This window comes from Chelonoidis abingdonii, chromosome 4 (assembly GCF_003597395.2).
Source record: "Chelonoidis abingdonii isolate Lonesome George chromosome 4, CheloAbing_2.0, whole genome shotgun sequence".
NCBI lineage: Eukaryota > Metazoa > Chordata > Testudines > Testudinidae > Chelonoidis > Chelonoidis abingdonii.
Window position 1 is genome coordinate 108462133 of NC_133772.1, and position 14240 is coordinate 108476372.

At 42.7% G+C, this 14240-nt stretch overlaps 1 protein-coding gene and 1 long non-coding RNA gene across 5 annotated transcripts in view; both read left to right on the top strand.

Annotated features, from left to right (window-relative positions):
• TTC6 (tetratricopeptide repeat domain 6) overlaps window positions 1–14240 on the top strand; it is a 162106-nt gene that overhangs the window by 96352 nt on the left and 51514 nt on the right. For all 4 annotated transcript variants that reach the window (XM_032789971.2, XM_032789965.2, XM_032789969.2 and 1 more), the window contains exons 15-18: window positions 7259–7428; window positions 8728–8848; window positions 11624–11774; window positions 12534–12616. In XM_032789971.2, coding sequence (XP_032645862.1) covers window positions 7259–7428; window positions 8728–8848; window positions 11624–11774; window positions 12534–12616 — 525 coding nt within the window. The remainder of the gene's footprint in view (window positions 1–7258; window positions 7429–8727; window positions 8849–11623; window positions 11775–12533; window positions 12617–14240) is intronic.
• LOC142046777 (uncharacterized) lies at window positions 794–2357 on the top strand. The gene is made up of 2 exons (XR_012655811.1): window positions 794–1058; window positions 1767–2357. It is a non-coding gene; the product is annotated as an uncharacterized LOC142046777 (long non-coding RNA).

The window sequence follows — 14240 nt, forward strand, 5'->3', positions numbered from 1 at the left end:
TCTGCAAACACAAATTAAACTAACATCTCTATGCAGGTGACTCACAGATCTCTGTCTCTACTCCAGACCTGTCTCTGTCTATCCAAACTAAAATCTCAGCCTGTCTCACTGACATGTCCTCGTGGATGTCTAGCCATCAGCTTAGGCCTGGTCTACATTACGAGTTTATGTCGAATTTAGCAGCGTTAAATCGAATTAGCCATGCACCCATCCACACAACAAAGCCATTTACTTTGACATAAAGGGCTCTTAAAATTGATTTCTGTACTCCTCCCCGATGTGAGGATTAGCGCTGAAATCAATATCGCCGGTTTGAATTAGAGTTAGTGTGGACACAATTTGACGGTATTGGCCTCTGGGAGCTATCCTACAGTGCAGCATTGAGATCGCTCTGGACAGCACTTTCAACTCAGATGCACTGGCCAGGTGTACAGGAAAAGCCCCGTGAACTTTTGATTCTCATTTCCTATTTGGCCAGTCGAGCTCATCAGGACAGATGACCATGCAGAACTCATCAGCACAGGTAACCATGCAGTCCGAGAATTGAAAAAGAGCTCCAGCATGGACCGTACGGGAGGTACTGGATCTGATCGCTGTATGGGGAGACAATTCTGTGCTATCAGAACTACATTCCAAAAGATGAAATGCCTATACATTTGAAAAAATCTCCAAGGGCATGATGGAGAGAGGCCACAACAGGGACTCAGCACAGTGCCGCGTGAAAGTTAAGGAGCTCAGACAAGCGTACCAGAAAAACAATCAAACGGATGCTCCGGGGCAGAGCTGCAGACATGCTGCTTCTACGCTGAGCTGCATGCAATTCTAGGGAGGGCCCGCCACCATTACCCCACCCCTGACTGTGGATTCCGAGGAGGTGGTACTCTCAGCCATGCCTGAGGATTTTGTGGATGGGGAAGATGATGATGAGGAGGAGGACGAGCTTGAGGAGAGCACACAGCACACTGTTCTCCCCAACAGCCAAGATCTTTTTCTCACCATGACTGAAATACCCTCCCAAAGTGGTATCCCGGACCATGAAGCCATAGAAGGGACCTCTGGTGAGTGTACCTTTATATATATAATACATGGTTTAAGAGCAAGCATTTTTTAATGATTAATTTTCCCTGAGGACTTGGGATGCATTCACGGCCAGTACAGCTACTGGAAAAGTCTGTTAACGTGTCTGGGGATGGACCATGAAGCTCTCCTGGAGGTACTCTAAAAGCTTTTGCAGAAGGTTTCTGGGGAGAGCAGCCTTATTCCATCCTCCATGGTAGGACACTTTACCATGCCATGCCAGTAGCAAGTAATCTGGTATCATTGCATGACAAAGCCTGGCAGCATATGGTCCTGGTGTTTGCTGGCAGTCAAGCAACATCTGTTCTGTATCTCTCTGTGTTATCCTCAGGAGAGTGTGTGGAGGAGTTAGTTTGGTTTCTGCTGCTGTACATTAATACGAAAACTGCAGCACTCAACGGGCTTTGCTTGGTATGGGAAAGGAGGGCGCTGCTTTTATGAAGGTTGCAGAAGCCGAAAGACAATGGCTTACTATGGCCGCCTGCAAGCCAAATTCTATTGCCTGGCCCTGCGTCTGTGATCTCTAACACCAAAGCCGCAAGCACTCAATATAAGATGCAAAATGCGATCTTGTACTGAAATCACATGTGCTATGTAATATGAATAGTGTTGTTCACCGTGAAAGAGTATACCATTGTTCTGTAAAATATCTCTTTTTAAATACTTCTCTCCCTTTTTTCCTCCCGCAGCTGCAAATTTTTCAAGCCTCCCTCCTCGTCCCGAAGGCTATCTCAGATAAGGCGACAAAAAAAACGCACGCACGATGAAATGTTCTCTGAGATCATGCAGTCGACCCACAGTGAAAGAGCTCATCTGAATGTGTGGAAGGACACAGTATCACAGTACAGGAAAGCGGCCAATGAACATGAGGACAGGAGGGACGATAGAGATGAGAGGTGGTGGCAGGAAGATCAGAGGAGGCAGGATGCAACGCTGGGGCTACTGCGGGATCAAACAGACATGCTCTGGCGTCTGGTGGAGCTTCAGAAACGGCAGCAGGATCACAAAGTGCCACTGCAACCCCTGTTTAACTGCCCTCCCCCCTCCAAGTTCCATAGCCTCCTCACCCAGATGCCCAAGAACGCGGGGCGGGGGGAGGCTCTGTGCACCTTTCCACTCCACCCCAGTGGACAGCCCAAGCAACAGAAGGCTGTCATTCAACAAGTTTTGAAGTGGCCTTTTCCTTCCCTTCTCCCCTCCTCTCACACCCCACCCCGGCTACCTTGTCAGTTCTCTCCCTATTTTTATAATCAATTAATAAAGAATACATGGTTTTTAAATGATAGTGACTTTATTTCCTTTGCAAGCAAGCTGTGCTCAAAGCGGGGAGGGTGGGTGGTTTACAGGGAATGAGTCAACCAAGGAGGTGGGTTTTTATCAAGGAGAAACAAACAGAACTGTCACACTGTAGCCTGGCCAGCCATGAAACTGGTTTTCAAAGCTTCTCTGATGCGCAGCGCTTCCTGGTGTGCTCTTCTAATCGCCCTGGTGTCTGGCTGCATGTAATCAGAGGCCAGGTGATTTGCCTCAACCTCCCACCCCGCCATAAATGTGTCCCCCTTACTCTCACAGAAATTGTGGAGCACACAGCAAGCAGCAATAACAATGGGAATATTGGTTTCGCTGAGGTCTGAGCGAGTCAGTAAACTGTGCCAACGACCCTTTAAACGTCCAAATGCACTTTCTACCACCATTCTGTGCTGGCTCAGCCTATAGTTGAACAGCTCCTGATTACCATCCTGGCTGCCTGTGTATGGCTTCATGAGCCATGGCATTAAGGAGTAGGCTAGGTTCCCAAGGATAACTATAGGCATGTCAACATCCCCAACAGTTATTTTCTGGTCTGGGAAGTAAATCCCTTGCTGCAGCTGTTTAAACAGACTAGTGGTCCTGAAGACACGAGCATCATGAACCCTTCCTGGCCATCCCACTTTGATCTTGGTGAAACGTCCCCTGTGATCCATCAGTACTTGCAGCACCATTGAAAAGTACCTCTTGCGGTTCATGTACTGGCTGCTCTGGTGGTCCGGTGCCAAGATAGGGATAAGGGTTCCAGCTATTGCCCCACCACAGTTAGGGAATCTCATTGCAGCAAAGCCATCTAATATGACTTGCACATTCCCCAGAGTCACTACCTTTGGTAGCAGCAGCTCAGTGATTGCACTGGCTACTTGGATCACAGCAGCCCCCACAGTAGATGTGCCCACTCCAAATTGATTCCCACTGACTGGTAGCTGTCTGGCATTGCAAGCTTCCACAGGGCTTTCGCCACTCGCTTCTCAACTATGAGGGCTGCTCTCATCTTGGTATTCTTGCGCTTCACGGCAGGGGAAAGCAAGTCACAAAGTTCCATGAAAGTGCCCTTATGTATGCAAAAATTTTGCAGCCACTGGGAATCATCCCAGACCCGCGACACTATGCGGCCCCTCAGTCTGTGTTATTTTTCCCGGGCCCAGAATCGGCGTTCCACAGCATGAACCTTTAACACTATGATCTCTAAAGCGCTGGGACCTGCGCTTTGAGAGAAGTCTGTGTCCATGTCCTCATCACTCTCATCACTGTGCTGCTGTTGCCTCCTCCTCGCCTTGTTTTTCAGGTTCTGGTTCTCCATAAACTGCATAATAATGTGTGAGGTGTTTACAATGTTCATGACTGCTGCGTTGAGATGAGTGGGCTCCATGCTTGCCGTGGTATGGCATCTGCACTGAAAACAGGCGTGAAATGATTGTCTGCTGTTGCTCTGACATGGCTTACAGGGAATTAAAATCAACAAAGGGGGTGGCTTTGCATCAAGGAGAAACACAAACAACTGTCACACAGAATGGCCCCCTCAAGGATTGAACTCAAAACCCTGGGTTTAGCAGGCCGTTGATTTCACGGAGGGAGGAGCAAATGAATACAAAACAAATCTGGTCTAATTCTTGTTTTGATCCACTCCATCTATCTGATACTTCTTAGGCTGGCAGCAGACAGTGCAGTACAACTGCTAGCCATCGTCATCTCCTGGGTGCTCTGCAGAAGATGGGAATGACCTGGCTGAGTCACTCCCATGTCTGCCCAGGTGCCCTGACCGACCTCACCGAGGTTGGCTAAAAGAGCACCCAGGAGTATGATGACGATGACTACCAGGCGTAATGCACCATCTGCTGCCAAAAGGCAATGAGCTGCTGCTGTGTAGCAATGCAGTCCCATGTCTGCCAGCACCCAGGAGACATATGGTGACAGTCAGCTGAGTGGGCTCCATGCTTGCCATGGTATGGCGTCTGCACAGGTAACCTATGAAAAAAGGTGTGAAACGATTGTCTGCCGTTGCTTTCACGGAGGAAGGGAGGGAGGGAGAGGGGGGCCTGATGACATGTACCCAGAACCACCCATGAGAATAGTTTTTGCCCCATAAGGCATTGGGATCTCAACCCAGAATTCCAATGTGTGGGGGAGACTGCGGGAACTATGAGACAGAATACTCCTGGGAAAATCATTTTCCAAGCTCATCACCTTATTATGTCCCCCCTCTTTGAATTCATTCACTACCTCCCTCCTTTTTGTTTCAAACAGAAGCTTCTTGTCTTCACTGTCAAGACCTTTAGTGAGCTATCCCCACCCTACCTGTCATCAGTCAATCAGTATCTAAATGTCTATTCTCACCTCTGATTGACCCATGAAGTTAAACTCTGTTGCCCACTTGTTAAATTTGCAAATAAGCACATTTGTGCTTTTGCCCATGCTGCCTCTCATGCCTGAAACAAGCTCGCTGTAAACATCCACAAAAAACCTCATGATCCTCCTTCAACACCCTCAACTCTCTCCTTTGCCATGAGACGTATGAAAACATAGACGATGGTTTGACTGCTAGTGTGCTGAGACCATAGCCTACCATGTTGACCATATTGTCTCATTGTTTCCTTGTATTCCATCATCTATCTGTATCCATCTGTTGTCTTTTATCTTAGATTGTAAACTCAATGGAGCAGGGACTTTTTTTGTTTCATGTTTGTACAATGCTTTCCACAGTGGGGTCCTGGTCCATGACTGTGGCTCCTAGGTCTTACAGTAATTCAAATAATAATATAGGATTGACAAATATGCATTAAATAATAATAATTTAGTTTCCAAAGAGATTTGTCATAGAAGTTGAAAAGTAAGTCTTCTAGGCTAAGATGTTCCTTAGGGAATGTGTCCATTGATTTGATGGACATTGAATCCTGATTCAGTAAAGCACATAAGCATCTGCTTAAATCCAGTTGAAGAGGTTACTACAGAGTCAGCTGGATTTAACCAGCTGCTGAAGTGCTGAATAGGGATGGATTTAAACACCTGGTTAAAGTTAAGGATGTGCTTTCAGTTTAGTTGGGTACCTAATTCCCATAAGTTACCTTGAAAATTCCAATGTTAGTGCTTTTGCTGAATTAAGGTCTTAGTTCTTTAGTATTTCTTTTTATGAAGCATCAAAACCTGAATTAAGTTTTTTTTCTGTTTTTAAGTTGTAGTGGTATTTGAGGTTTGAGTTGTGTGGATTAAGGAATAAGCCCTATGTTTTTGCCAATGTAGAGTTTGCTCTCTGTTTTAGGTACCAATCACACTGTGGAGTGGACTCTCCAAAGTGGATATACGCTGGCAAGCAATATCTAGCAGAGAATTCTCCACCTGCAGAGGGGAGTTCTCCAGTGGTGGAAGTGGCATAGCTGCCTCCTGCACCAGCCATTCCCCATCCCCCAGCATAGGGGACATGGTAGAGCAGAGGTCCCCTACACCCAATACTCCTCTGGCATACGGTCACTGAGAGACCCTATGCCACTGATATAAGTTACAGTTGCTCTTCAGCAACTCGAACTTACTCAGGAGTAAGACTGTGCAGGATCAAGAGCTACAAGATCCTTGTAATCCTCCCCCTGCCCCTGAAGTTCAGAGGCAGATAAGAATTTAGCCCTATGGCTAGTCCCATTGACTTCAGTGGGACAGCTCACTGTATGTACGTAAAGTTAAGCACATGATTAAATCTTTAAAGGAACACAGTCTTAATTTGTGTGTCTTTTTAATAGGTCAGGGTTAATACATATTTTAAGTGACCTTTTTGAATAGAAGTAAAGTACTTTTATTATGTTTTATGGAATGCAGTGTAAGTCCCACCGGATGACATAGCAATGGAGAACTTCCCAGAAAGAATCTTAACTGCAGTGCTTTCCAGTCAGCTCTGTTTCATCTGAGGCCACGTCTATACGACGCGCCATATCGGCGCGTTACAATCGATTGCTCGGGGATCGATATATCGTGTCTCATCTAGACGCGATATATCGATCCCTAAGCGCGCTTACATCGATTCCGGAACTCCACCAAAACCAACGGAGTTCCGGAATCGACATGGCGAGCCGCGCACATCGATCCCGCGCGGTGAAGATGGGTGAGTAGATCGATTTTAGATAATCGATTTCAGCTACGCTATTCTTGTAGCTGAAATTGCGTATCTAAAATCGATTTTCGCGCGTCGTGTAGACCTGGCCTAAGCCTGCAGTTTACTTAAGTATGTTGCTAGTTAATTGAAATTAAGGTAGTAATATTGTGAAATTAAGAGGCATCGATGGGTACCAATTCTGTAAACTGCATTACCTGAAGGAAATATTGAATGACCATAAATGTTTATAGGCAGTTTTAAGGGCAGTAAGAAGAGCTCCATTTCTTTTCTTTTAAATCAGTGTGAACTAAGTCTGTATGGGTCTGATCCTGCAAATTGCTCTGCGCAAGTGTTCAGCTGCACTCACACAGAGCCCCATTCGAGGCTGTGAAGCTCCATGCAAGTGCAAGGGTCCGTTATGCAGAGCCCCATTGACTTCAGTGGGGCTTTGTGCTGGTGCAGTAGTCTGCCCATATGAATCCATAGGCAGGATTTGAACCTTTCAGAGTTGTTTTGTCACTGCTGATTTAAACAAGAAAGAAAGAAAATACTTCTGACAAAAGAAATTAAACTCTTAATACCAGTAAAACTACCATTAACACTTATTCTAGCCTTTGACTTTTTCTTTAGATAATTACTTTAAGACTATGCAGCAAAGAAACAAATTAAGTACTATTAATGCTGAGATGATCCAAATATTCATATTGTAGATAGCTTCATATTGCTTCATTCTATAAGTATAATTTTTGTATGGAAAATTGTAAATTAAAAAAAATATTTTCTCTGTACTAGGATATATCGAGGAAGAACATATGCTAAAAGACAGCAGTATAAAAATGCAATGGAAGACTTATCTGCTGCAGTTCATCTAGACCCTTCTAATTGGTTAGCATTCTATTGCAGAGGTTGCATACTGCGAAAGATTGATCCAAAGAAAGCTCTGCAGGACTTCAGTGTTTCTGGTATTATTTCCTAGTGTCAATACTGAAAGGGAGAGAAGTTCTGTACTGGTGCCAGTGCTGTTCAACATATTCATAAATGAGCTGGAAAAGTGGGTCAACAGTGAAGTGGCAAAATTTGCAGACGATACAAAATTAGTCAAAATCGTTAAGTCCAAAGCTAACTTCAGAGAGTTAAAAAGGCATCTCACAAAACTGGGTGACTGGGCAAGAAAATGGCAGATGAAATTCACTGTTGATAAGTGCAAAGTATTGCATATGGGAAAAATAATCCCAAGAAATCATACAAAATGATGGGGTCTAAATTTAGCCTTTACCACTCAAGAAAGATCTTGAAGCTATTGTGGATAGTTCTCTGAAAATATCTGCTCAATATGAAGCGGCAGTCAAAAAAAGCTAACAGAATGTTAGGAATCATTAGGAAAGGGATAGATAATAAGACAGAAAATATCATACTACCACTATGTAAATCCATGGTACGCCCACACCTTGAATACTGTGTGAAGCTCTGGTTGCCCCATCTCAAAAAAGATGTTAGAATTGGAAAAAATACTGAGAAGGGCAACAAAAATGGTTAGGGGTCTGGAATTGCTTCAGGGATGACTAGAGGAGCGACATTACAAAGATTTATAAAATCTTGAATGGTATGGAGAAAGAGAATAGGGAAGTATTATTTACTCCTTCACATAACAGAAGAACTAGGGGTCACAATGAAATTAATAGCAGGAGGTTTAAAACAAACATAAAGAAGTACATCTTCATACAGTGCACAGTGAACCTGTGGAACTTATTGCCAGGGGTTGTTGTGAAGGCCAAAAGCATAACTGGCTTCAAAAAAGTATTAGAAAAGTTCCTGGAGGATAGGTCAATCAATGGCTGTAAACCAAGATGGTCAGGGATGCTGTATTCACGCCACGCTTTGTGATGACTTTGTCCCTTTTAATTTGTGTTAATTTAGTGTTAGTATTGGATATTGGCTGTTAGCCATTTTCAGTTATTTCCCACTGTTTCCAAATTCCCCCTTTGTTTTATTTTAATCATTTGAGAGTAGAAGTAATAAAGAATTATAATTGTATACTTGTATGTACTTGCTCCATTTATACATACCATTTTCCATGGTGCATAAACTGGTTTCTTTACATGGTGGTCCCACCAGTTAGTTTATACTTCACTTATGACATTAAATGTAACACTAAGAAAGCTAGAATAAAAGTAATATGCAGATAAGCTATATAATAAACAACTAAAATTTAGATGTGAATATCGAAAAGTTACAATTAAAATATATTCTTTTTCCCCCAGTGCTCCTCAATGACTCTTTTGAAAATCTCAGTTCTTTCATTCACCGTGGGATCTTATACACAGAACAATGTCAATGGTCACTAGCGATCTGTGATTTTGAAAATGTACTGGCTCTGGACAGGTGATTGGTTTTCTAATATAGATTGTATACCACTTTGAATTAGCTAAGGGGGAAAACTTATGTTCATATCCATCCATCTATGTCTGTCTGTCTAAGTACTGCTATGACCCCCATCAGTGTAGACTTACAAACATTTATGAATTTATCCTTTATGAAACAGGAAAGCATTATTATCCCTGTGTTAGAGATAGGGAACTGAGCAACAGAGAGATTGAGTGGGATTGTCAAAAATGTCTAAATGACTTAAGGGCACTTTTCGAAAATTCCACCCTCATTGACTTGCCAGAGATCACATGAGAATGCTGTGCCACAGCTGGAAATGAAATAGGGTCTCCTGCATCCCAGTGCAGTTCCTTAAGCACAATATTATCCTTCTTCTTATTTGTTGGAAAACTATACGTATTTTCTGCAGCCCACCATCTCCCACAATTCTGGACATCTGAGCTGCTCACCTCTGTCTGCAGCTTCACAGAGAAAGAGCAATGTTTTGGCTCCACATCCCTCTGCTCCTACTTGCTATCAGAGTCTCTGGCTCCATGCCAACAGACAGTGGCAGTTTCTGTTGCTCCTTCTCTTACCTTGCAATTTGAGCTGTTTTTGCCCAGCTTTTCGGCAGGGATGACAGCATTCTCCCTCTCCAAGATTCCTCCCCCTCCCTAGGTCAGTTAACCCCTAAGGGGTTTAATCCTCTCTGAGCCTCCACTTCAGTTTCTCAATGCTGACTCCTCTGTCCCTTGCATGTATGGCAAGCAGCCAAGAAAGCACAGGGTTAAATCCAAACAGTGCTCTGTTTGTAAGGCAGGCTCCAGGGTGAGTGGTGCCCAGCCTGCACCTAGCCTTCTGTCCCTGTCTCTGTTAGGATTCAGGGCTACGAGTCAGACAGGCAGGTAGGGTCCCCAACTCATCAAGGCAGCCATGACTCCATTGTAGGAAAATGGACCAGGAACCCTAGTGCAGAGCAGTAAGAAGCTCTAAAAGCAAGGAGGACCCAGACCACTCAACAAAGGGGGTAAGTCCCCAGGGACCCCTGCACAACAAAGAGGGGAGTCTGTGGGTCCACAGATCCCCCAAGTTGTAAAATGGATCCCAAGCACCCTGAGGAAAGAAGCAGGCCTTCTAATCAGCCCCCCTCCCTCCCAAGATGACCCAGAAGGCTCTGACTGAGGAATTTCCCCCTCCTGGGAGATTGGACACAGTAGGGAGGATTCTGAGACTGACCTCTTGAAGGGGCTCCAGGCACTAAGGAAGGCAAACAGCAAAAGGCCTCATCAGAGCTGCAGCGGGGCTTCTATAATTCCAAAGCGCACAAAAAAGTTTTAAAAAAATTAAAAAGGAACAAAAGGGAAAGAAAAAGCCCAGAAAGTCAGGAAGTATGAGTCCTCTGTCTCTTCTTCCTCCTCATCCTCCACCAAGGAAGGTAAGCTGTCTGACTCTGAATTGAAACAGGATGGGGGAAAAATGCAGGAAAGATTTCCCCCCACCCCCAAGAAATCTCAAACTATGTGCAATCAGATTGTTTCCAGGCTTCAAATGCAACCTGAGCAGGCTCCTGTGGGTAAGCCTGAGTTAAGTTTCTCCCCTCAGGCAGGATACTCCTTCAAAGAAGCAATTAGTGATGAATGGAACAAGCCTGATAAGATATTAACAAGAGTCACTTCAGGCTATATAACATTCAGATGGAGACATTGGCCTCTGTGGTGTCATCCCTGTCTCAGTGGGACTTCTTGATGTCAGTAGATCTAACGGATGCATATCTCCATCAGATCATGTCTCCTCATATTTCTGAGGTTTGCTTATGGTAAGAAATGTACTGAACACTTCCATTCAGCCTGTCCTTGGCTCCCCCGATTTTTTTTTATGAAAGATGTTTGTAGTGATAGTTGCCATACTCAGGTGATAGACCCACCTATACCCTTTCCTGGATGACATTCTGATCAGAGCTCCATTGCAATTAGCAACGCACTGTGTCACATCTTGGATGTTGCATCTCCTCCAGGAGCATGGCTTCATCATCTTTGCCAAGGAAAGCTCCCTGGTTCCATTCACCAGAATAACCCATCTCCTATTACCCCCACCCCCTGTCGTGATTTTTCACACTTGCGTCTGGTCACCCTACTTTAAAGTGACCTGACTGGAGGGCCAAGTCACCAGAAGAGGCAGGCCACCACAAAGGCGGAGCAGCCATTGGCAGGAGACGCTGTGGGGAGTGAGCTGCTATCCCATGCTCAGCCACAAGGCGGTGCCTGTGGTGAGTCAACCCCTTCATAATACCCCAGGTGGTGCAGTGGCACTTCATGGTCTATAGCATCAAAGGCAGCTGATAGAATAACATCAGAATGGAGATGTAGTGGCAAAAAATCAACAACCAAAGAAACTAATGATTCTTCTGTACTAAATTCAGCCTTGAAACCAGACAGACAGGGATCTAGGAGGAAGTCAGGGGAATGCTGATGAAACTGGACTTGCATATCTCAGCCTTCTAATAAACATCCACCAAAAAAGGTACAGTCCATGTTTTGGAGAAGTCACTAATCATGCATATATACAGCTACCAGTGTTCAAAGGAATTAAGAAGGGAATTAGTTATGCATTTGATGTGTGTTATGCAAGCAAATAGGTGTAACTCAAAGCCTACCTTTTGACTGCTTACAGATGTGTTTTTATAATACTATAGTAATTAGATGAAACTTGTTGTATTGGACATTAACGTATATAACAAAGTGTTTCATATTGTATGACAAAATGAAAAATAAGATAATCTTTATTCTTTTTTAGTGGTATTGCCTTGGCTTACATAAATATTGGTTTGATATTACTGTTGCATCTGGATCATTACTATGAAGCTATTCGACAGTTCTCTAAAGCCATTGAAGTTGATCCCACAAACGTTAGAGTTTATTTATGTAGAGCTCAAGCATATCATCAGGTATTTTATTCTTTTTGGTCTTAAATATTGTAACACTACTTTTACATTTTATAGTTGCTATGAAAAACATTTTAATAGATATTTATGCCCTGGTCCTTCAAAGATTTACATACATGCTTAACTTTTTGGACAATAAGTACCCACATAGATTTCTATGGTATGTGCAATGCATAAAAAGCACGTATGTAAATCTTTGCAGGGTTGGGGTCAAAGGTAATAACAGATAATCCTATCTGTAGTAACTGTAGTTGTAAAGCCTTCCTCCATGAGCTGAATATTTAGATCTCTGTGTGTTTTTTAGGGCCTTACCTTGCCATCAGTCAATCCTCAAAAAGTGGAATAGATAAAATAATAGTAATAAGAGGTAAGATTAAGAGATAAGCTTTTGTAAAATATTGTAAAGGAAGTTTAGGAAGTTTGCATATTTGTATCTTTTGTCAGGATTAAGGATCTCTGTGCTGTTTTAGGCATTTGTTTTAGTGTCACCATTAGATGTAGGGAAAATAGAAAATCCTGAAATTGAGTGTTGGTATATAAGTAAAGCAGAAGCTGATTAGCAAATACTTTGTTTTAAAATGTATGTGCAAGTCACTCTATGTATTCTACTATTATTTAAAACTTAAAGAAAAAGACAGTATAGCCATTAATTTACATATTTTATTACAAAGAAAGCTCTTGTAGGGAAGAACACACTCAATGGAGTAGAAAAAGTGATTAAAGAGTATGTGTGAGTAACTGAATTTTTTTTGTAAATAACAGGTGCACAATTTACAGCGTGCATTAAGAGAGATAAATCGAGCCATTCATCTTTATCCAACTGAATCCTATTTATACATAATAAGGTAGGAAAATTATCATTTAGAACTTAACAAGTATTCCACTTTACAACTGTTGTTTCAAACACAGTAAAAACATCAACTATATTAACACATCTACTAAACAAGCCTAATTAATGATAATAATTAGCGGTAATAATATTTTAATAGCACTTTTCATCCTTTGCAAATTATATCCATGTAATAGCACCTCACTGGTGTTACCTCTGGGATGGAGAGAAGGATCCAGCATGATGTACAGGATGCTGCATGACAAAGTACATGCAAGGTATGGGGAGGGGGAGAGGGAATATGAACAGTGACAACAGGGCACACCTATACTCTTCTAAATAATTTAACTGTCCATTCAGAGTGGATAAATATTTCAGTGTCCTGTCTGAAGAAATGACCTGCAGAACTCCACTCTTGCTATTGAGGTAACAGAGGTGGGACTGACTGAAACTTAGTAAACAACTCTTTTGATGATGAACAAGAAGGACTAACTTTTCGCCCATTCCCTCTTAAGTTTGTTGCAGCTCTGAAGTGCTGAGTGAAGTGCTGAGTCTAGCCTTTCCCCTAGGCTTGAACCTATGAGTTCCTATGAACAGAACCTATGAACCTAGAGAGTAAATATTTCAAACCTGATATTTAGCTGTTCTCTTCAGCTTAGCCTAAAAGCTCCATTTCTGTGTCGCTTTAGTCATTTTCTCTGTAAATCTGTTTCTCTCTTCACAGAAAATAATTTTGCTAAAGGTCTTCCCTCTCATAGTCTTTTTTATATGCTCGGAGAATCTCAGGGTTCTACCACCATTTGCTCTTTTTTCCTTTTATGGTCTTTCTTTGGTCTCAAAAGCCAAATATGAGCTTCCTAGACTGTTCATGAATGTCCTTAGTATTTACTGCATAGTTGGTTGTTTTTATTCAAGCTTCTTATGGCTTGTCTAGAACCAGTGCACCATTTGGCATATGTAAATCCTGCCTGTCACTACAGGCAGGTGCAGTTTGAGAAACTCTCCTTTGGCTGGTGTGGATTTCCAAAACTCTGTGAAAACTGACGTATTGACTAATGAATCCATATGGTTCCTAATGTATGCATAAAATACATTTTTAATCATAAACTAATTCTTTCACTCTACTCCTCCCAAATTAGTGAAAGGTACCAGCCCTTACTAAGTCAAACAGATATGCCAGTTTTCATCTGAGGGGAGCCAAATACACTGTAGGAAATGTTTAAAAAGTGAGGACATCTCATTGTCATCTCAGTGCAGAAGGCCCATTCACTGATCTATGCATCAATTAAAACTCACATTAAGGACTTAAAGTGAGGCTGTACTCTAAATAGTAAATATATAAGAATGTAGTCTTAATCAATGTTCCTTGTGTGCATTTCAAGTCCTGTCTGCTTACCTTAGGAACAATAAGAAGTTTTTACTGCTTTTTACTCTTATCAGTACTATAGAGCTGCAATAAACTTAAGAGGGAATGGGCGAAAAGTTAGTCCTTCTTGTTCATCACCAAAATAATTGTTTACTAAGTTTCAGTCAGTCCCACCTCTGTTACCTCAATAGCAAGAGTTGGCTTGTGCAGGTATCTCTGAAGGCCTGATCTGGCTTACAAGTACATTTACGACTAATGGTGATGCATGGGAAAG